Consider the following 23,649-nt stretch of genomic DNA (forward strand, 5'->3'; position numbering starts at 1 on the left):
CCAGTAACTATGCTTAAAATTTTAGTTGTCTTTTTCTTTCAATATTCTCCTTATAACCAGCCAATCAAGTCCTGTTCCTTCTTTTGTGACCATTTGTCCCTTTTCTCTCATTTTCAATGCAACCACTGTTGCTTAGATACTAATCACACAACTGAGCTTTTTGACATGTCCTTGTAATGGCTTCATCCTAAGACTGCTGCCAACTATAACTGGATGTATCTTTCTGAAATAATGTTTCCTATGCCATGATCATACTCAATAACTTCCAGTTGATTATTATCTGCAATTACAAAATCAGCCTAGCATTCAAGGTGATCTACAGTTAGGTACAATCTGTCTTTCCAATCTTATTTCTAGAACTCTCTGGTAAGAATTTTCAATTCAACCCAATGTAGCAATTTTTCTTCAAATATACTTTATCTCCTCCATGATTTCCCCCAAATGATCCCTTCTGCCTCGTGTGCTATATTTTCCCTGCTGCTGCTATAAATTGGATGCATCAAGTCCAAATCCTACCCACCCAAGAAGGCCGCCAAGATCTGTTTAGTTTACAGTAACATCACCCTGTTCTGAACTCATACTTTTGTTTATATTTTTATGTTGTATATTTTAGACTTCATGGCACCATCCATAGTACTTATTCTCAAAACACTTCATTTTTAAAATAATTAAAATAAAACCTTTAGAGCCACTATTACCATGTGGTCCTGCCCATCCTACTTTTGATAATGGAGGTATTAGACGAAATTAAAATTTGAAAAAGCTCACCATGAAATTTATATAAGCCTCCTAGGTGATCCAGTAGAGTCTCCAGTGATTTGGATACTGGAAGCAACTCTAAAAATCTGTGGATTACTATATCAAATACTGGAAGGAATCGAAGACACACATTCCCAAAATAGATGGGCAGATAGGGAGACTGGATCTGTACAGGAGGATCCACCTGTTCCGCGAGGCCCTCAAAATACAACTTCTCTGGATATTTCTGTGGAATTGAGAAGATGATAAATGGTTAGAGCATTTTTTAAAAAATTCTCTTAAAAGAGCTAAACGTGAAAACATTGTTTAGATTTTTTTTTGCAAGGAAACATTTAAAATTATACTTGATTATACTTTACTTCTTTTTATAGAAGTCCTTATGTCCACTAAAACTGCAGTTTCAATTTATTCTCAACATTATAGAAATTCTCAAACCTTGAAGAAGTTCAGAGAGCTAACTTACTTCTATATAGACAAGAGAAAAAACATTAGAACCAGAGAGAAAACGGCCAAATCACTTCATCAAATACTCAAGTATGGCTTTAAAACGACTATTTGAAATACTAATTAGAACTAGTACCTTGTGATAATTCATGTGCTTGGTGTGCCAGTCATTCTGTAACCAGTGCTCTGGGGAATTTTCCTTCACAAAGTCACTTACTCGATTTCTAAAATCGTTTGGTTTGAGTAACAGCAACTGAATTATGAAATAACAAACCTGGGCTTCATTTCCTTCGTGACTACGCATGGCCTTTGAAAAACAACAGAAAAATTATATGAAAATGTTCAACCTGTGTAAAATCATGAGGGCCATCTGAAAGCCTAGATTTTAACAAAGTAAAATCTCACTATTATAATTTCCTTAGACATCTAGTCTATCCCAAACCAACTGTTCAGTATTCCCCAAACATATATGACCTTTCTTGCCTATTTTTGGCTTACCATTCCTTCTGCCTGGGATGTCCATCTTTACTTTTAAAAATTTAATCTCTTTCACAGCTATCACCTAAGCAGATAAGATTTCTCACTGTTTCCTAGAAATATTTTTTCTACACCTCCATCTTATCCTGACATCTTATTGATTTATAGACTTACATTATTCCCCCTAAAATATAATAACTACTTTTATATCTATGCTCCACAGCTAAGGGGTTAACGTTAAACTATGCCACTCCAAATGTCACTACCATAGAATTTTTTTCAATGTAGCATTTTCCAGCCTACTTCAATATCTTTTTAAAGAAATCTACCCGAAGGCCAGGCGCGGTGGCTCACACTTGTAATCCCAGAACTTTCGGAGGCCGAGGCGGGCAGAACACGAGGTCAGGAGATTGAGCCCATCCTGGCTAACACGGTGAAACCCCATCTCTACTAAAAATACAAAAAATTAGCCGGGTGTGGTGGTGGGCACCTGTAGTCCCAGCTACTTGGGAGGCTGAGGCAGGATAATGGTGTGAACCCGGAAGGCAGAGCTTGCAGTGAGCCAACATCACGCCACTGCACTCCAGCCTGGGCGACAGAGAAAGACTCCATATCAAAAAAAAAAAAAAAAAAAAAAAAATCTGCTGGAAATAGACATCAAAGTCAGGAGAAAAAAAAAACATTCGGGGAATGTTTGTTACCAAAGTGTACAGAAATGGTTATATTCGCACTCTGTAAAGAAACACAGTGACTTACTGCTACTTCCTCCCTCTAGTGGGAGTTTTGGAGAATCAACTCAGGGTCTAATTGCTCATATTTTCAAAGTATCACAAGGCTAGGACCACATCTATTTTATTTACTTCTGTACCTTCTATACATAGAACACAGTTGATATTCAATATATACTTATTAAATGAATGAATAAGGAAATTGGGGCTGGAAGCAGTAGCTCACGCCTATAATCCCAGCACTTTGGGAAGCTGAAGAGGGAGGATTGCTTCAGCCCAGGAGTTCGAGACCAGCCTGGGCAACATGGAGAAACCCCATCTCTATAAAAAAGTTAAAAAGAAAAAAAAACTAGCTGGGTATGGTAGCATATGCCTGTACTCCCAGCTACTCAGGAGGCTGAGGCAGGAGGAGATTGCTTGAGACCAGGAGGTTGAGGCTGCAGTGAGCCATGATCACGCCACTGCACTGGGCGACAGAGCGAGACCCTGTCTCAAAAAACAAACAAAAAAACAAAAACAAACAAAAATAGAAATAGGAAAATTTCCAGCTCTTTAGGGAAGTGACAGCAATGCTTGATATAGTATAAATTCATTAAATCCTTCAAAGCAATATAGAGCAGATTGGCATAACATATATTAGTCATACATCTTGATCTAAGAGAATAAGCTTAGAAATGTATTTATTCTTACCAGGCAGAGAATTAATCTGTCCAGTGTAACAATGTTATACTTCCATACCATGTCATTAAGAATTTCAATGCATTTATTGAGTTGCTGACCCCCTGCTGATGTAGAAAACTCATATACCAGGAAATCTGCAAATGTCCTCACATGGGCTACCAAGGCCCTGGCTCCAATTCTCTCTAATACTCTGGAAGGCAGAGAGTAAAACATAAACTCCATTGTTGTATGGATACAACAATTTGCCAAATGGAATGCAAATTAGGTTTTTGACTTACCTATAGCCAATCTGATTAATATGATCTGTTTCCAAGAGCATTTTCCAGAGAAGACAAAGAAAGAGAGGAGGGGAGCCCTGCATAGAGAAGTGGGTAATAATGTCATTTTCGTTGCTCATTGACTTCCACTTCCTATACTCCTCCTCCACATTTTTTTTCAGATTAAAACGGCTTTCCTGAGGCACATTATTTTGTTTGAAGAATGCCTAAAAAGAGGATTAGAAGTTTATTTCATTGGTTATAGTAGAAAGAGCACTGGATATGGAGTTAATAAACCAGTTCTAGACTTGATTCTGACATTAATAAACTCTAGGTCACCTTGAGCAACTCAGCAATTAAGGCCTGAATTTCTGTGTCTGGAAAATACATAAGCTTGACTAGATTATCTCCAAGATTCCTTTTCCTAGATTTCCTAAATGGAAATTCTAAGTAAGCCTGAATTCAAAGCTTCTTCAATCATCTGTTGATACTTCCGCCAATCTTAAAAAGAAAAAAAAGAATGAAGTGTCTCTACCCTTTGGCTACATATGTTAGTGTCTTTGAGGAAAATCCATTGCACTAGCCCAGTGATTCTCAGAGTGTGGTCCCAACACCAGCGGTATCAGCATCATCTGGGTCTTACAAGAAATGCAAAATTCTCAGACCTTATCCCAGATTTACTGAATCAGAAGCTCTGTGGCTGGGGGCCCAGCCAACTGCAGCTTAGCAAGCCCTCCAGGTGATTTGGTAAGTTTAAAAACCAAATGCTCTAGCCCTACCAGGAGTTATGAAAAGTGGATGTTCATCATGCCTAACATTTTTTCTGAAAAGGAGAAGACAGATGAGGTTTGCCTTTCTCCCTATTAGAAAAGCCAGGTTTACAGTTTTTCTGTGATTAAGAAAAAAATTCAGTGAAGTGTCATGTTATGCACACTCTGTGAAGCTCCATTACATTATACTTCTCCCCATTTCAGTTCTATGAGAGAGAAAAAAGTTTTCAGGTACTATGTTAATTTTCATGAGATTCTAAAACCATTAACTATTTTTTTCTCTTTTTCAATTTTTTTCACTTTTATTTTTTTCCTCTTTCTACTCTTCCTCCCCTTAAAACTGTTAACTAAGATGAAACCATAATAGTTAAATTTTTAGAAACATGTCCAGTACCAGAGTAGGACACAGAACAACTTGAGAGATTTTGTAAGTAATGACTTTTTTTTTTTTTCTACAGACAGGGTCTGGCTCTGTCACCCAGGCTGTGGTACAGTGGTGTGACCATAGTTCCTTGTGAACCTGAATTCCTGGGCTCAAGCCATCCCCCTTGCCTCAGCCTCTCAAGCAGTTAAGACTAAAGGCTTGTGCCACCATGCCCAGCCCCTAAATATTTTTTAAAATAAATAAAAGCTAATTTTATTCAGAAGTCACCAAGACTCACTCTAGAACACCATTGTGAATGGGAAGAAGGATTTCATGTGCATTCAATAAGTAATTCAAGACCAAATTACCTGTAGTGGGCCTGGAAAACAGCTCAGGGTGTGTGAAGCCCAATTATGAGGAGTGAAACTCATGATAGTCTGAAGTATGTCTTTACACCAAGTTCCCTGAATTGAATCAGAGCCTGTAAAAAAATCTAAACATAAACAAATAGATGTAATCCAGATATAAATGATTATATCCACAATTCATAAAAGATTATAGCGAAAATAATAATTAATGTACACTGAGAATTTCACTGCAGTGCATTCACTGCTTAACTAGTTATATTCAGCTTAGAACCTAAATTTGCATAGTTTATGAATGATCTGGATGATCACATTAGAAAATATGAGAACAGTTTATGAAAAGATGACAAAAGACATTTGAAATCTCTCTTTTTTTGAGGTTACAGAGTACCAGCGATAACAGTAATACAAGCCCATCACTACTGTTCATTTACTTTGACACTGATTTAGTAGTACTTTATTCGGCCAAGGGAATAGAATAAAGAAAGATATCTTTTTTGGTGAGTGAAATAATTACATAATGCATGTATAAATCTCAGAATTGAAGAGGGTTCTTTATGTAAAACAACATCATTTACATAAACATATTTGAGGTTGCTAAAATCAATAACTATCTCTTTAAAACATCAGTTCTCAAGTGTGGTCTGTAGACCTCTTGGGGATTCCCCAATAGCCCTTCAAAGATTCAATGAGGTCAAATAATAATAAAAAGATATCATTGGCTTTTTCACTTGGTATGAGCACTGACGGTACAAAAGCAATGGTGGTAAAACTGCTGGTCCTAAGCACAAATCAAACAGTGGTGCCAGACTAGATGAAAAGGCTTTGTATTCTCCACCACATGCACTCAGTGAAAGAAAAGTGCCAGTGTCAATCTCGACACCTATTTTTAACATCATATGTAACAAAAGGGGAAGCATATGCCTAGTGTTCCAAGTTTGATGGGTGTCTTGAGGAAAAACACTTGTGCACTTGTGTGACTGACTGAGCACTGAGTTAAATCAGCTGCTTTTTTTTTTTTTGAATTCCAATTTTACTTGAAAGAACGTCTGACAGAAAACTATAGCTAGCTAGACTTACGTATTTAGCAGACATTTTCTTGAAAATTAACAAAATGAGCTTGTCACTTTAAGGAAAACAAATGATAGTAACTTTTTCCAATGATAAAATTTGACCTTTCAAGTAAAAATTGAAATTTTGGAAAACCTGTATCTACCACAACATGATAGCATTCTAAAACTTAGATTTTTCTAATAAACTTTGCAGTGATATTAACAAATGTAATTTTCTGATACTGTATAAACAAAATGTCAACGTTTGCTAGATCTACGTAACTCAGTGAACCAGTATTTTCAAAATGAATAATTCATGAAGTTACAAAACATGCATGGATTTAAAAATCCACTAAATGTACAAAACAGATGTACAGATTATAATGTAACAAAGTACATGAAGTTTACTGGGGGTTTTGGATTCCATATTGCAGCTAACCTTTAAGCAACTATCATTTTTCCATGTGATGTCAAAGAACATTCCCAATTATCTGAAAAAGCTATTAAAATACTCCTCTCTTTCCAACCTCATCTGTGTGAGGCCACATTTTTCACTTACTTCAACTAAAACTTCAATGGATTAAATGTCTAAGCAGATGAGAATCCAAACTATGTCTTCCTTTACACCAGATATTAGAGAAGCAAAAATGTAAAACAATGGCACCTCTTCTCACTAAAGTTTTGCTTTAGAAAATATACTTTTTTTCATAACATCATATATTAACATGTAATGTTTATTATTGCTATTTAAAAACAAATTAATAAATATTTTTAAACTTCTTAATTTTAATATCTAATAGAATAAATATCCATAGATATAATCCATATAAACAGAAACTCTTTGGGAATTTCAATTTTGTTTTTAAGAGTGTAAAGCAGTCCTGAGACCAAAAAGCTTAAAGTATTACTACTTTAAAATTATGGATAGCTGAAAACTGATGCTCAACGCAGTTATTAATAGAATGATGGTACACAAAAGAGCTTCCATAAATGAGTGAAATAGTGAAGATATCAAAACAACCGGCTTTTTTCAAACAAATGAAAAGTATCTTTTTAGTATGTTATAACTATAGTAATTAGTAGAATCATGGCACACTTTAATTCATCTGTTGTTGTTTGTAGTCACATATTCACCGTACCTGTTACATGAGTTGCTCTAGCCAAGGTCAATATCAAGGCTCGGTTCAGTTCTTCAGATTCTGCTGAGAGCACTGTTTTGGGATCACTAAGGAAGCGTGTAAACTGTGGTTGTACCTCTGAGCTACCTAATGCTGTTATAAGCCTGAGAGCAGTGCTCTCGACACTGAAAAGTGGGAGAATAAAAAGAAATGTAAAAAAATTTCAGAATTATGGAATTAAATCTAAGGTTAATTACAATGGAAAAACATGCAATCTATGACTATCCCTTCTTTAATTAAAAAAACACTTTTGTGTGGGAATAAATGTTGCTTAATTTGTTTAAAAAACCTAATGTGTCCAATTTTATAGTGAAAATCGTGACTTTTTACACATTTGAAAAAGATGGCTTGTCGCCTATAGGACTAAAAAATTTCACCTGGAGATACTGCATTTCAAAAATTATATTTTTCTATCTAAAATATATTTTAATGTAAAGCAAAATCAATGCGACATGATACTTTAACCATAATCTGAAGTATACTTAAAACCAGCATTCTAAAGGGCTAAGTTACAACATAATAATAAATACCCTGGAAGTACTAATTCTCAGTCCAAAGATCCTGAAGGAAGGACTCAACTATCTTAATCAGTTTCTATTTAAAAAGCTGGACTCTGCTCCTATACTGGAAACAAAATACTTTAGAAGCAGAGAAGTTTTATGACAGATGAATAATAATAATAAAAAAAAAACTATAAGGTAAAGGATTAAGAACCTCATCTCCAAGAAAGTTTCTAATAAATCTTAAGGAAAGATGGTCTTCAATGAGCTCACCAAAGATGGAGCTGGTTCTGGTTTGTTTGTGCAACTGCAGCCAAAGTATGAAGATGACTCAGGAGCTGAACTCTGTAATGAGGCTGAATATGATGCATCCGGTAGCTAAACATCTCAAGGAGTGTGTGTAAGATCCCCCATGCATGTGATTTGAAAACAGTTGGCAAAAGCTGACCTGGAGGAAAAAGACAATTTAAGGTACCAATTATTAAAGGCTATGCATGAAAAGATATTTGAAGAAAGTCACATTGAGTAAAATATAAAGATTTGATTGTGAAAATACACACGCCCACACACATTTATATTCTCCATATTTTCTTATTTTCTACTTTAACAGTAAGGAAAAATTCAGATCCTAACTATAATATCAAGTTTGCTTTTTTCCTGGGATTTGGCAATTGATAATCATGTTTATCTGGAAAAATAAAATGAGACAAGATATGAAAAAACATTAATCTTCTCAATTCTGATATCTTTTATTTTTAGACAATTAATGTTCCATACCTTTTGAAGTATGAGGTTCACTTTTTAACACAAAAAATTGTATTATACCTGCCCTTGTTTCCTCCTACCCGCAAGAAAGTTTTATTCAACAATCAGTTATCTAAGAAGAGTTATTGTGGTTAAAATTAAGACTATGCTGTATTCGTGAAAAGCTGGAATTACCATGAATCAGAAAAACACTTCTATATTAGAAAGTATCTATTATTTTAGAACTATATAATAAATGAGACATTATAATGTATCTTCTGCAAGGTAGGAAAATTCCTTCTTTATTTCCAGTCAGACTTCGTATGCACTGGAGGACAGCATTGCTGCCTCAGGCAGAATCCATTTGCATGAGGACAGGGACCAGGTCTATCCTGCTCACTGCATCCCAGGCACCTAGCACATTAACCTTTTCTTACCACTTTACTTAAAAATGCAACAAACCCCCCAACCCTCACACTTCCTATTCCTTTTTGCTTTATTTTTCTCTATAACATGTATCATCTGACATATTGTATATTTCATTTATTTAATGTCCCCCTCCATAAGCTCCATCATGGTGGTGACTTGTTCTCTGCTGTGTCCCCAGGACCTAGAAAAGTAACTTTAGAGTTAATGAATGGGTTAATAGTTACAAACACCAGAAAGTCCTGTCTTACTGATAAATCCTTTGATGCCCAAAGACTCTATTTCCATATAGACCAATAAACGACTGTAAGTTTCCACTAGGGCTGGAGCCAAGGCCACACTGGACTTTGCATGAGCAAGTTTTATCACCCTGGTTGCAATGCTGTGAATAAGGCTGAGGAGAAAAAAAGGGAAGAAAATAAAAATCCGTATTTTTGACATAAACATAGGGGCTACTCTACTTAGAAGTAACTTAGTATAAATCCGAACTTAAATGATTCAAATGAAGTTGATTCATTTTTAATGTGTTTAAGCTGTGCAGGACACTTGGTAAGGATGCACTGCACAATCTGAGACTCATTCCGTTTCTGTGGTGCTTTCAATATGCATACGGATCCCCCTGCTCATGGAAAAACAAACTTTGGGTTCAACTCATAAGAGCATGCTTGAGGGATTTTGGTCACTCAAATGATGCATCAAAATACATTTGGGAAATTAAATAACTTTTGTCACAGATTTACTTTAATAAATCACTGCTAAGACCCAAATGTTACGTTCTAATGGGGCTTTGCTCAAATCTGTTATATATGCAAGTGAAGCACATGTGTAATTCTATCACAATGGTTACCATTTGAAAAAGAGCATAGCTCTACCAGGACTGATGCTCCACTTGGAGGCCCACAGACAAATTCTCTTTGGCCTATACAGTGGTTGTTTCAAATTTGAGCCAATACTTAAAAGCTGAAAGACTACTAATAAAAAATCTGGATTTCTAGCCCTTTCCAAAAATGTTGGAAGCTCTAGCTACACTAGTCCTCATTCTTATCTATAAAAAATGAAAAAAAATGTGCAAAAAATTTTTATAATGCTTATCTCTCATGTAGAGATTACAACAATTACTTTATTTGGGTTTGTTTATCCTAGAATTCCTATAATAAAAAATATTTACTTTTGTAATAAAATAAAGCTAACTTTTTTTTCTCAAATGTACCTGACTATGAAATAATACACACATAAAATCATGAAATAAAGGTTTATACTATACTCGTATCAATTCCCTGACATGGAACCAAATTAATAAAAAGAACATACCTCATTTTGGCATGAACTGTCAGTGAATCCAGGAGGTTCATAGGTAAGGGTGTAATAGATCCTGAAGCCATACAGTTTGTTCCAGGGAGAGGTATCCTCATAATTCCATTTCCATAAATAGTTTCTACCAGAGCTCCCATGGGTAATGTAAAACATTCTGAATTTGTAGAGTATGCATTACACAATAGAGCAATCTTATAGTCATTCATCTGTAAACTTTTATTTCTTAGACTCTGCTGCAGGAACCTAAAAATTCACGTTCCATTAAAAAGAAAAAATGAAAATAACTTCCATAATGTTAATTTGTATTTTTTTAAAAGTTCAATTTTATGCAATTATTTATTAATGCTATCTTTGTTCCTATAGGTATTATAGTTTCTGTGTGAAATGTACAGTGGGAATACACATAGAAGTTTGAGTAGCATTTCAGAAGAAAAATAATTTTAAATAAACAATTAATGGGTACTGTTAAGTATGCACTACATATATGACCACCATATTAGGCTAAGTTTCAGAGAATGAAGAAATAACTCACAAATCTATGAACCAGGTTTCTATTTATTATCTGTCTGTATAAACACAACAATGTCTTCATTACAGATACCACTATGAAAAGGTGGTTAAGGGGTGTCTCATAAAATGAAAACCAAATGAGGTATCAAGTCTGACAATCCTGCCATCTCCTGTGAAGAGAAGTGGCAGTCCTTCTCAGAAGTTCTAGGTGGGAAGTTAGGCTACTCCTAGCACCCTTGACTACAATACAATACTATCTAAGAATGGTATTTTCATTGAGTCATCACAACTTTGGAAGAGATATTAAGGGGCATGCCAGCCAGATCAGCTCAATCAATCCTGGCAGCCCAGAGATGAATGATATCTCAGTCAGCTTATGCTGAAGTTCCAAGCACTTGGGAAATTCTGAAACATTTTTACATTTATAAAAATTGATATGCTTTCATTATATTAATAACTTTAAAGTATAACATATACAACTGAAGATCAGCCTTAAAAATTAAAAAAAAAAATCTATACATATAAGCAAGACTAACCTTGTAGCTGTTTCCTGATATAGGTACTGGTCAGATTCTCCTGCTATGACATATACATCAAGTATTTGCCCTTACCTATAGTGGGTATGGGGAGATTTCCAAATTTCACACAAACACCGAGACCAATATTAGTCTACAATCCGCTATTAATTAAACAAGAAAATTAAGTATCAAGCAACAAATAACTTACTCATGGTGAAGTCTTAGGGAATGAGGTATTGGAATCTGTAGCTTGGAGTTGTCATTTTGAGCTTTTCTATTGAGATGAATCCAAATACAGGTCATTGCAAAGGCATGGGTTGACTGGGGTTTGTTAATATCAGGAACTGGGATATACTGAAAAATAACAATTTGAAAAATAACACAATAGAAGAAAGAGAAGAATTAAATAATTATGTGTATTTTAGTAATCAATTTCTAATATAACTCTTTTTAGCATATCATGTCTTACTTTAGCCCCGATAATTCAATAATACAAATCAGAAGGTCTAACAGCCATAAAATTTTGAAATTATTACAAGATGCTTTATTTGGTATATGTTTTTACTTGCTTTAAGTAACACATATTCACAGGTGCTTTGTCAAGCTTTTCCTACTATCGCAGAGCATTCTCAAATAAAAACAAATTTTTAATTTTTACTTTTAAAAAATTAAAACACATCATCATGAAATCTTACTAAAGTGACAAATGTAACTAAAAACAAGACTTTCTAAAAGTCTCATAATAATTTTTAAGAACAGATAAAAATCTAAGAAATACGCAACCTAAATAATTACATTTAAACATATTGACTATTAATGGGTAAAATGATACGGATGTCTGGGATTTGCTTGAAAATTGTCCAACATTAACAAAAAAAATAAGGAGGAAAGATGAAACAAGAGTATTTCTTGATGATGGGTATAACATGGTGGGGTTACAGCTAGTGCATGGTGGGGTTACAGCTAGTGCATGGTGGGGTTACAGTAACCCCATCATGTTATACCCATCATCAAGAAATACTCTTGTTTCATCCTAAAATTTTCTGGGCAGATCACCTAAGGTCAGGAGTTCAAGACCAGCCTGGCCAACACGGCAAAACCCTGTCTCTACCAAAAATACAAAAATTAGTCGGGCATGTTGGCATGTGCATGTAAACTCAGCTACTCGGGAGGCTGAGGCAGGAGAATTGCTTCAACCCAGGAGGTGGAGGTTGCAGTGAGCTGAGATCACGCCATTGCACTCCAGCCTGGGTGACAAGAGTGAAACTCCTTAACAACAACAACAACAACAACAACAACAACAATTCATGATAAAGTACTTCTAGAAAATAGCAATCATCAAAATACATCACATTTTACTCAAATATCTTATATGATAAAATACCCAGGGGACATACTGAGGCTCAACTGTCAAAGAAAAAATAGCTATTAATAAAGACTGTTATCTGGCCATTCAATGATGTATATAGATTAAAACAGCTTTAGTGATTTGTAAAACTGTAGACCTACCTAGAATGTAGAGAAAGAGCTTGCTACACTTAACATTCAATTGTGATTTAGCATAAACTTTAGAAATACACAAAATCACACTAAAATCCTTAAACATAAATTAGACATAATTTACTCATCATGTTGTTATGAATAGTTACTCAGTAAAGCTTACTTCTTTTTCTGGGTATAGCAAGTCGAAGAGCTTCATCACAGGGAGAAAATCAGCTAGTGCATTTTTCTGAATACTTCCAGAAATGAATTGCAGGAGAACCCACATAAGATGATCTCTGCCTTTAATCAGTCCTCGCCCTGCTAACTATAAAAGATGTTTAAATACACATGTATACACCACTACTTAAAGAGATGAATACAGGAAGTTTTTTGTTGCTTTTTTTTGTTTGTTTTTAAGGAGAAACCCTGGTTCTTGCTCTGAGAAAGTCAGCATCTAACTTTGGCACTTAGTAATTACTTAGTCTCAATTCAAGACACACCATGCAAAACCTGCTAAATTATTTTAATATTATATATATGCTTATTTCCTGCTCCCCAAAACAACTAATGCATATAAAAAATGCAATGTTTTAGAACATAGTCATATACATCATGCACAACACCACCTCTTTAAGTTGATCATGTGTGCATGAGAATCAAGTTTAATATGGGATAATTCTTATTTTAAAAATCTCATCAAAACCTGGGGAATACTCTATCACACCAAAAGGATTTTTTTTTTTTTAAATTTGAAATTGTCATGGACTGGTTGTCATAAAACATGCTTCCTCGTTTTCTGTACACTTTGTTTCTTGTTTATTTATATATATATCTTTTTAGAACAAGGATAGAGATGGGGTCTTGCCATGTTGCCCAGGCTGGTCTCGAACTCCTGAACTCAAGCAATCCACCGGCTTCGGCCTCCCAAAGTGCTGGGATTACGGGAGTGAGCCACCCCACCCGGCTGGTTTTCTGTACATTATAACAGAAACTAATGGTGGTTTCTGGGAGAAGGTGGTTGAAAGGATTTTAACAATATTTATGAAAAATTTTCCCCAAGATAATTCATGCTGTGGAGATGTTATGTAAAACAACTTTTATTCCCATTCAATGTCTAAAATTTTTGACAAAAAATGTCTTTTCCCACAAACTTAAGTCTTCCACTTGTCTCCCTTTTTTGGATTCATCGTCCTCCCTTCTATTCATTCCCACAGTAGGAACCACTCAGCAAGCCTAGACTCCCGCTACTCTCTGTATTCGCTGTCAGTCACCTAGTCCTATTCCACGTCAGTGTACCTGATCTCTGGCTCCTCCTTTCTGTCCTGGTTTCGGCCTTCAGCATCTTTCACCTAGTCCACTGTAGTATCTCTCACTAATTTCCTTGCCTCTGGCTTTGTACCTGTCCATCACTACACCACCTTCTTTCTCCATGTGGACATTAGCATTTTTCCAACTTGCATATGCCATTCTCCTCTGCGTTGCCTCCAAAACAAAATCTAAACTCCTTAGAACAGGGACATGGCCATTCAAAGTTCTCCATGTCTGCCCTTGCTTTCCTGCCTTCCTTATCTCATCAACGATTTCCCCTTTATATTTTTATTTCCAGTTCTCACACATCTCTATCCCTTTCTAAATGATGGTTTTATTGCTAGGAAACACTTTTCTTTTTCTCTCAGCAAGTTTCTATTTGTCCTTCAAGTGTTAGCTTAAAGATCTCTTTGATACAGCCATCCCTGATATTTCTGATAGAGACTATTCCTTTTTTTTTTTTTTTTTTTTGACACAGAGTCTCGCTCTGTCGCCGAGGCTGGAGTGCAGTCGTGTGATTTTGGCTCACTGCAACCTTAGGGACTATTACCTTTTATTTGTATTGCAGGGAAATGTGCTTTCGTTATAACAACTATTAAGATATAATCATGTTGTGTGTGTGTATGTATATATATACATATATATGTACGTATATATATACACATACATATATATATATATATAAAGTATCCCCTCCTCTAGTGAGGTGCTCCTTGAGGATATTACAGTGCCTTTTCATCTTGTATCTGCTGGTGCCTGCACTGAGAATACATAGAATGAATGACTGAATCCTGTTTTTACAGTGACAAGAAAGTAAAAAGTTAAGAAACTATAAAAGCACTAAACAGGACAGAAATTAGGGCTCAGAACTTCTGTCAGTTCTAAAATCACTAGGGAATGCCCACAGCAGTCTAAAATACAGTAATCAACAGGTGAAGTCACTCTGACCAAAAGATTTAGTACATACCTTCTGATGAAGAGAAAGCACCATATGTGGAAAACTTGCAAACTGGAAAAGCACAAAGAAAATGAGCTGACTTGAGAGATGCTGCCACAGGAGTTGGCTTGTTCCCCCATCGTCAAACTTCTCCTCGGTCTCAGATCGCTCCATGGCATAAACAACCAGATCCACCAACTGGTCCTCCAGCACAGGGCAGCGCTGCTTGTGCTGTAGGGCAGAGATTAAATACAGTATTCCAAAAGCCTCTTGGTTAGTTTCAGAAGTTACCAGTTAATGGGCATTAATTGTAACAAGAGGCTGAGAAGCATGGAATGAAGTTGAACTTAAGAAGTCAAGGTTAGATTTAGTCTATTAAAGCTGCATCATGTTATATTATTATACAGGATAAGCTTCATGAAAAAATGTTTTCAGGTTTCCTACAAAACAGACTTCCCATTAACTTTTGACTTCCACTATGGACATCATTGTTTCAATTTGACAAAGGGCAATGCATAGTAGAGAATTTTGTTATTTATCCTTTGGAAAAAGATAACATTTTAAAGGGCATATGAAACAGGGATAGCAGTATTAATTTTGCAATCTAAGTCAAAAGATGAAAACCCTGGATTTACAGGGATCAAACATTGTGACAGAACAAATAAAGCAGTTATGTGAATCTCTTTATTTTAAAGTAACCCCTATAAGTTTACACTAACTTTATATACAGAGGTATATCTAAATAGCTACCAGATTATTCAACATCTGTTTTCAATGTGTGGTATTCGTCCTGATACTGAAATGGAAACTTCTTCCACAAGAGGAAAAAAAATTGATCTCTCTGCTCTTCCTTCTTGGAAGCCAAACATAATGCAGCTTTAATTTTAAATTAGACCACTTTAAAATCTAAAACAAGAAAAAGAATTGAGTTTAAACACTAAAAATGAGAATGCAACTTCCCTTTCTAGAGGCAAAAAGATCTGTGCTTTTAAAAGTGATTTAAAAAATATATTTTTACCAAAAGAAATATGTTAAGCCATGTTTAAGCCATTTTCATATTTCCTTTATAAATATGTTATATGACTTAGTAGCAGGCAGTTGGAAGCCCTTCTAGTGAATACAATTACTAATACAGATCTTTCCCCCTAAACTTTAGATGTGATTATCAGTCTTTTGCCATGAAAAAGGGATATGATTTTTTCAAATTTAGGGAAAAAAATGCAAAATGGGGACAAATTTGGAAATAAACAAGACATAATGAATAGCATCCCCTCTTTTGCATGCTCTTTGCCAGCTCCAAACTTGTAAAGCTCCAATATAGCTGTAGTTTCTTAAAGCATGCAAATAAAACAAACATCTATCCAAATGATAAGCATCAATGGTTGTTTCATATTTTTTCCAAAAACACAATGCCATGACCACAGTTCAATCACATTACAGGTTTACAAATAGCAATATTAACACCACCAGTTGAGACTACAGTACTTTTCCTCCAAATGTAATTATCATTATGAAGCAGAGCAAAGTGCAACAGACAACACTACAGACTATTTCTTAAATCAGCATGCAAAACTACTGTGTACAGGGCTTGAAATTCACTAGTTCTGCCAACCACCAACAACCTAAGAAATGTGTCAGACAACACAAATTTAGAGTGAGATCATTCAAAGTATACAGAGTCAGAAAAAATTGTGAAAAGAAGTAAAGCCAGGATTTCCAGTAGGAATTTTTCACTAGTGATGGGAATTTGCTTCCAGTTTGGAAACTGACCAATTTGTCATCTATTTCTCCATCCATAATGGTCTTCCATCAATCTGCTTTAGGAAAAAAGAGCAAACTAAATAAAACTGGTTTTTAGCACTTGAGTCACTTTGGAGTTTCCTTTTTTAGTATTAGCTATTTAAGAAAAAAACTGGATTTTCACCTACATATTTTTAGGCATGTAGTGATTGTCATACAGTTAATGATTTTAAAAGGAAAGCAAAAGTAGTACGATTTTGACAAAGCAAGAACAACTAGGAAATTTACAGTTAAAGCTGATGGTCTTTCAATATATGCCATGACTCAAGATTACCCTTAACTTTTCTGTCAAAAATTAAGTCAGGAATATCTACAGTACCTAATGCTCCGGTACCTGATGGTAGCAGAAGAGCTATCAGGATTAACTACAAATTTCCCAGGTGTTTTTGGTTAAAACCAAGGATATTTCTCAAATCAAGTTTAAAGACAGCTTAAATATGTTGCTTTATCTGCAAATTTTGGTAACATCAAAAAAAAAAAGAAAAGTCTGAGATACAAAATGATCTGTGTTGCTACTTCAGAATAATAAACTGCTTTAGTTTTCAATTATTTAAAGACAGGTACATTAAAATTAAGACTCTCTACTACATAGCAGATGGTTTTACAAAGTGGAACAAACATTTGTAAAGCAGTTTCAGAATCTATGAATAAAAGTTAACTGTCAATCACTAGGCTAAGATTATTTCATAAGCCAATGGATGCTATCCCTATGACTGTTCACATCTTGTTTTGTGAAAGCTTTGGTGAATTTAAGTCTTCAAAATACTGACATATATAGTTAAATTTGTTAGTGTAATCATAACTATATGCCTATTTAGTTAAAACCTGTTTTAAGAATATTTACATTCAATATTTTAACAATTCTATTTCTACCTAGTAGCCCAAACTATACTGAAACTTCATTTAATATTTTCAGCTTTGATAAAAGCTAAAAATCAGGCAAAAGACATTAATAGAAACATTAATATTAACCCTCGACCTATGCCCAATTCCTTCCCAGCACTATTTCAAATGGCAAATGATGGCGCTTTTCAGTCTTAGCATCTCATATCCTATATTGAGTGGTACTTGACGCTTTTCATGTACAGTTCTCATAATGCTTTTGCAGTGAAATTTTAACATACTGTACTTAGGTGAGCTTAATTTTAAATTATTTCAGTGATGTAAATCAATTTTAAAATAATATCTATTCAGGAGAAGTTGGGAAGAAAAATTCTTTTCAATGTCATTTTCTCTTTCAAAATCATATTCTCTGCTTTAACCAAGAAAGTTACCCATAATCAGAATAATTTCAAAGAGAAACTTACTGATTAACATAAGATCAAATGAATGATGAATACTTCACTGTCTCATAGTAGCCAGGGTTCACACACCACTATGTAAGAGCTTGAGGAGTGTATCTGTTTTGTAGTGCTTTTATTCGGCAGAAAGAATACAAACTCTCGTGTAAGCACATAAAAAAGATTTTTCCACTGTGAGTTGAAGTCTAACGCTCCACCTTGCAGGTCATGAAACTGGGCTATTTATGACTTGCTGAATGTAACCAATATTAGCATAAAATATAACTCAATTCCTACTGGAAAATGTAATATGAACAGCTCTTAAGGTTTCAAAAGCTGTGAGTAAATTACCATATTGCTAGAGAAAGGACAAGAAAGTATAGTGTAGGATGTAGTTCTGTAATGATAAAAGATGTGATAAGATGACTTGGTTATCTTTAATCATATGCTTCTTATACTGTGTGTTCTCGTTTTCTAGTCTACTTTCCAGTAGGTAAAAATATCAAGTCAACTGAGCATATTATCTTCTGTCTACACATCCCCTAACTAAAAGTTTTCTATGAAAACGATTACTGATGAATTGTGAATTTTTGACAATGTTTACACTACAGTGGTACCAATACTAATAATGTTCTGTCAGCATTTCCATTATAAACTTTATTTTTTATGGATTTATGTCTTAGTCATAAACTTTTTTTAGGTTGAAACTTGTTACCGAAATGATCAGATCAGAAATACTCTCAATTGTTTTGTCAATTTCTAGTTTGAGAAGAGCTGCCCGCCCCCAAGAGAAAAAAGCTTAGGATAGCTAAGGATATCTGGGGGAGGGTATTTGCAGCTCAAATGACCATGGGTACATTTATCCACCAAACTGTAAAAAAATTGAGTCCAGTATGACTTAAGGTTCACTGTAAAAATTAGTTTTAAAACATAGCATGAAGCATTCTTTCAAAGTTAACTGAATACTTACCTCTAATTCAATGAAAGTTGATCAGAATTAATGACTTGGTATTTAAGATGTTAAATTGACAGATTATATGAGGTACCTGTCAGATACGCTAGTGTGAAGCAGTTTCAGTTTCACATGTACAAAAGCTTGTCCAAACAAGGAAACTTGGCAAATTTTTCAGAAGAAAAAACTTAAAATAATAAAAGAGATACTGCTACTAGGGTGAGGTTTGGCATGCAAAGTTTCAACACTGAGCAAGTTTTATGGCCAAGCTATATGTCCTTAAAAATAGGGCTTTATAAATGGAAGCACTGGCACAACCTTCACTATAGTATTGCAAACAGTAACGCTATTTTATATAACCTAGACAAGAATGTCTTTTTAAAATCAAAAAACTGGTCTATTTTAATATGTTGGGCTCAAAAATTTTTAACAAAAATAATTGGAACAACTATTTTGTTTAAAATATCAAAGGTGAAAAGTCCTGGAACAGACTTGGGACTGTTAAGAGTTTGATTTATAAAGTTTGGCCATAGTGTTTTTCTCCCACCACAGGTGAGCTCCAATTGAGAGGAGCTCACTCTAGGAGGAAGGCACTTCTGGCAAAGACTGACAAAGAAGGGTGTTTGTCAAGCAGGTGTGGGGTCACCTAAGAGTCTGACATTTCTTAGTCAATCCCCATGTTTCCAAAAAAGCCTTTCCTGTATAAAGTTTACCACTCCAACTTTTAAAAGCAGCATATCTCTATTAAAGTGCCTTTTTTCTCTTTTTTGTGTTGTTTTTAATTTGTTTTTGTTTTAAGGCAAAGCAACATAAGTATTTTTGTTGTTGTTATTTTTCTTTATTTGTTTTAGTAGTCTGGAAAGATAAAGGCCACCACAAATCTTTCCATCTCTGAAAATTCCACCAGGCTAGCTTTAGCCCTAAAGTAGGAAAAAGTAAATGGAGTGGGAAGGAAAAATAAACCATCAAAAAGTGACAGGCTTCATTGAGTGCCAGGTGTTGTCTCTTTGTTACCAAAAAAAAAAAAAAAAAGAAAAAAAAAGAAAAAAGAATATTAAAAAAACAAACACCAAAAAAACAAAAACAAAAACAATCCACCAAAAATAACTCTCATATCCCAAGAAGAAATCGTTTTTTAGTGGCCTTGGTCTCAGCATGGTCCTGCCAATTTCAAGCCCCGACCATACACGTATTCTCTAAATGGAATCAGTGGCTACAAAGCGGCCAGCGTATCGTTAGTCACAATACAACAGTAAGGTTGTGAACATACCTGAGCAATGTTCAAGGTCTAGAGCATTGGAGGATGGGCAGGACAAGACAGGACAGAACAAAAATAAAGGAAGAAAAAAAGAAAAGACAAAACAGTGACTATGAGGCCAGCCTCAAGGAACCCAGAGTCAGTACAAACCCTCCCACATGTTAAACCACCAAAAACAAGCAAACACACACCAAAAAAAAAAAAAAAAAAAAAAAAATCAGCAAGAAGGCCACGCTGAAGATACCAAGGGTTATATAAAAATAGACACCCAAACAACAAAAAAAGTCAAAAATTATGGTTGAGTCATGTGTAGGTTTCTCTGGCAAAAGGTATACTTGAAACTGGCCTTATAGAAAAAAAAGCAATGCAAAATAAACCAACTTTAAAAATTTTTCTTTTTAAATTTAAACATTCTTAAAGCAATATATAAATGATAGGAATAATACATTGTTTAAAAAACCATGTATATTTTTAAAAGTCACTAAATAGTTCTTAACTGTTTTGCTCAGTTAGCTATAGCAAAGAAAAGAGAAAAGAATAGTGCAGATTCTATGCAGAATTTACTAGGTTTCCAGCATAGTACAGTACCTGCTTATTTAAACCTAGCATATTGCAGACCATATCCCTGGAATAAGGCTGCTCCAATACATATCTCAACAAAGCAGTCTGTGGTTCAAACAGATCCTTTAAAGAAAATAAGAAAATCATTGCTTCAAGATCAATGTCAACATTAATCCAAATTATTAGAAATGAGATTAAAAAATCCTCTAAAGGCACTTGTTACCTTCACAGAGTAGGCAGTATCTAGTGGGAAAAAAATCATAGGATTTTAGTGCTTACAGTTCATCTGTTCCCACCCCTCATTTGCCTCATTTGACACCTGAGATGAAGTGGCTTGCCCCAAGGTCATACAGAGGGTAACAATAAAGATAACACTAGCACCAGACCTTCCAATCCCCCTTCCCCAGTGCACTTTCTACTATCCTTTCCCTGAAAACGCAGAAGGTTTAAATTTTTTAAATTTTAGCATCTCACTAATGTCAATTTACATAGATTTTGTCCTAGGTGCTCATGCTTCCTAGACATAAAGAAGCATCATTAATAATATCTTTGCTTCCTTTCTGTTAAAACTTAACAAGTCAATTTTCTAGAAGTCTTTCTAGGCATGTAAGTATAGAATTTCTGATAGCCAAATTCAGTTTATAATAAATAGTACTAGGCCAGGCATAGTGGCTCATGCCTGTAATCCCAGCACTTTGGGAGGCCAAGATGGGAAGATCTCTTGAGCCCATGAGTTTGAGGCCAGCCTGGGCAATATGGCAAAACCCCATCTCTACAAAAAACACAAAAAACTAGCCGGGCATGGTGGCATATGCCTGTAGTCTCGGCTACTCAGGAGGCTGAGGTGGGGAGGGTCACCTGAGCCCCAAAGGTTGAGGGTGCGGTGAGCTGTGATTGTGCCACTACACTCCAGCCTGGGTGAGAGAGTGAGAGCCTGACTTAAGAAACAAACAATCAAACAAAAAATAATGCTAGAAAGTGACATTAAAAACAAAATCTTTTTCAGAGTTTTCCAAATGACAGGCTGAATGTTTATTCAATGTCTTGAATATAGACCAATCAATTCCCTATTTTCCTAGTAAGATTCAAAAAACAGCTTTTTAGCTTAAAGCATATCAACTTTTTGAGAAGTAGATGAAACAGTGATAAGCCTAGTTATATTTGTTAATTTTGCCTGCCCATACTTAAAATATATTAATTTAAAAATATTAATTTATATTTAATTTATATTTATTAAATATATTAATTTAGAAGGATTTCATTCTAGTTTATTCTAACTCTTCCATGATGCTAGATGGTTTCTGAGTCATCTTACGGCTTTCTAGAGCACATCGTTTTCATTTCTATCTGTGTCGCTGGGGACATAGCATTTTGATAGAGTCAATGAAAGTTTTTCTTCTTATCAACCTCAAGTACTATTTGCATAATGTTAGCTGGACTTTTTTAAATGTCCCCTTAGGTGGATGGACGGATAGATAGAAAAAAAAAAACTTTATATACCGATTTTTAAGATAATCTTTAAAAGACTATGCTATTGTAACTATGATGTAAAAACCTTAGAAACAGTTACGGCATTAAATTTCTTTTTTTTTTCTTTTAAATTCATTCCCATCAGCCTGTAATCCCTCTCTATTCACCCCATCTACCAGAATGTCTTTGTTTACTGTTCCTTTCTTCATTTTAACAGTAAAATGTCTGGGAAAGGGGTCTGAGTACATAAGCATTCACTTCAATGTGCTAATTTTAAAGAATTCCTGAGGCATTTAAAAACAGAATAACCAAAGTGACTGTTTTACAAAGACATTCTTATAGCAAGAGTTGACAATGTAGATATAGTTGTAAAAAGAGCAACTAGGCCCAAAAAATTATCAGTTCAGTCAGCAAGACTGCTCACTAATGCAACAATTTAGAGGGACTGGTGCCCCTTAAAGGGTATATCAAAATTTCAGTGATTTGAAAAAGCATACCCTCGTCCCTTTAGGGTTAAACTCAGAAATGTGACTTCAGATATAGTCACATTAGTCTTAAGTATCATTGTAAGGAAGTAATTTTCTGCTCTGAAATGTAATCTAAGAAGAATGGAGACAGTTTCTAAATTCTGTTTTACAAGTGTAAACAAAAACACTATTTCCAAATTTGGAAGGACAAATAACTTGATAGCACAGGTGTTAAGAGTGTAGATTCTGGAATTAGACTGAGTTCACATTTAAAAAGCTCTACTACTTTTAAAATGTGAGGACTTAATCAAGGAATCAATTTAAAATTTCAGTTTTCCATTTAAAATTTCAGTTTCTCACCTCCAAATACTTTGCCAGAGGTGGACCACTGGAGCATAAACACCCACAATAGCATAAACCACAGGGTATATTTAGATACTAGAATAACATGATAAACTATAAACTATCTTTCATTAAATATTTACTTCTTCAGATTATGAAGCAACAATTTAGCATCACATATCTTATAATCTAGGTTGAAGACTGTCAGATGGACTAAAAGTGCCATTATATTTAGCAACATACCTTATCATATGGCAAAAGGCCTTTCAAAGGAAAACGAAGAGTAGCAGGATCCAGTTTCCATGAATTACAAATGGCACCCGAGTTATTTACAACTGGCAGAAGACTACAGCGACCTGTATGTATTACAAAAATGTTTTTAAGTAAATGTGAACACAGCAGTACTTCATTCACTTCACAAATATTTAATGAACATATATGCTGAAATAGGCATTGGTTTGGTTTAAAAATGGCTTATAAAAATGTTTCAATGAGACTGAAGGTTGGGAATTTTATTTTTAGTTCAGATAGTTGAAGATCAATTTGCACAGGCTTTCCAAAGTTGAAAATATCGCATTTTGTCTAAATGTCTAGGGCAGAGATCAGCCAACTATAATCCATGGGCCAAATCCAGCCTGGCACCTGTTTTTGTAAAGTTTTATTGGAACACAACTGCTTTTGCAGTCCAATGGCAGAGCTGAGTAG

The 23,649-nt window shown here is 34.8% G+C and overlaps 1 protein-coding gene across 10 annotated transcripts in view; it reads right to left on the reverse strand.

Moving 5' to 3' along the window:
* The window catches only part of MED23 (mediator complex subunit 23), a 55,080-nt gene that overhangs the window by 21,998 nt on the left and 9,433 nt on the right, over positions 1–23,649 (reverse strand). For 5 of the 10 annotated variants that reach the window (XM_063813494.1, XM_063813493.1, XM_009452010.5 and 2 more), the window contains exons 9-23: positions 23,188–23,300; positions 20,693–20,788; positions 20,117–20,134; positions 14,845–15,045; positions 12,751–12,894; positions 11,296–11,441; positions 10,057–10,302; positions 8,997–9,139; positions 7,849–8,023; positions 7,037–7,200; positions 4,849–4,973; positions 3,368–3,573; positions 3,099–3,279; positions 1,340–1,510; positions 769–985 (exon numbers count right to left, since the gene is read on the reverse strand). In XM_063813494.1, the coding sequence (XP_063669564.1) occupies positions 769–985; positions 1,340–1,510; positions 3,099–3,279; positions 3,368–3,573; positions 4,849–4,973; positions 7,037–7,200; positions 7,849–8,023; positions 8,997–9,139; positions 10,057–10,302; positions 11,296–11,441; positions 12,751–12,894; positions 14,845–15,045; positions 20,117–20,134; positions 20,693–20,788; positions 23,188–23,300 (2,346 nt within the window). The remainder of the gene's footprint in view (positions 1–768; positions 986–1,339; positions 1,511–3,098; positions 3,280–3,367; positions 3,574–4,848; positions 4,974–7,036; positions 7,201–7,848; positions 8,024–8,996; positions 9,140–10,056; positions 10,303–11,295; positions 11,442–12,750; positions 12,895–14,844; positions 15,046–20,116; positions 20,135–20,692; positions 20,789–23,187; positions 23,301–23,649) is intronic. The other 5 variants (XM_063813496.1, XM_063813495.1, XM_009452012.5 and 2 more) reach the window with 3 other exon arrangements.

This window comes from Pan troglodytes, chromosome 5 (genome assembly GCF_028858775.2).
Source record: "Pan troglodytes isolate AG18354 chromosome 5, NHGRI_mPanTro3-v2.0_pri, whole genome shotgun sequence".
Classification (NCBI taxonomy): domain Eukaryota; kingdom Metazoa; phylum Chordata; class Mammalia; order Primates; family Hominidae; genus Pan; species Pan troglodytes.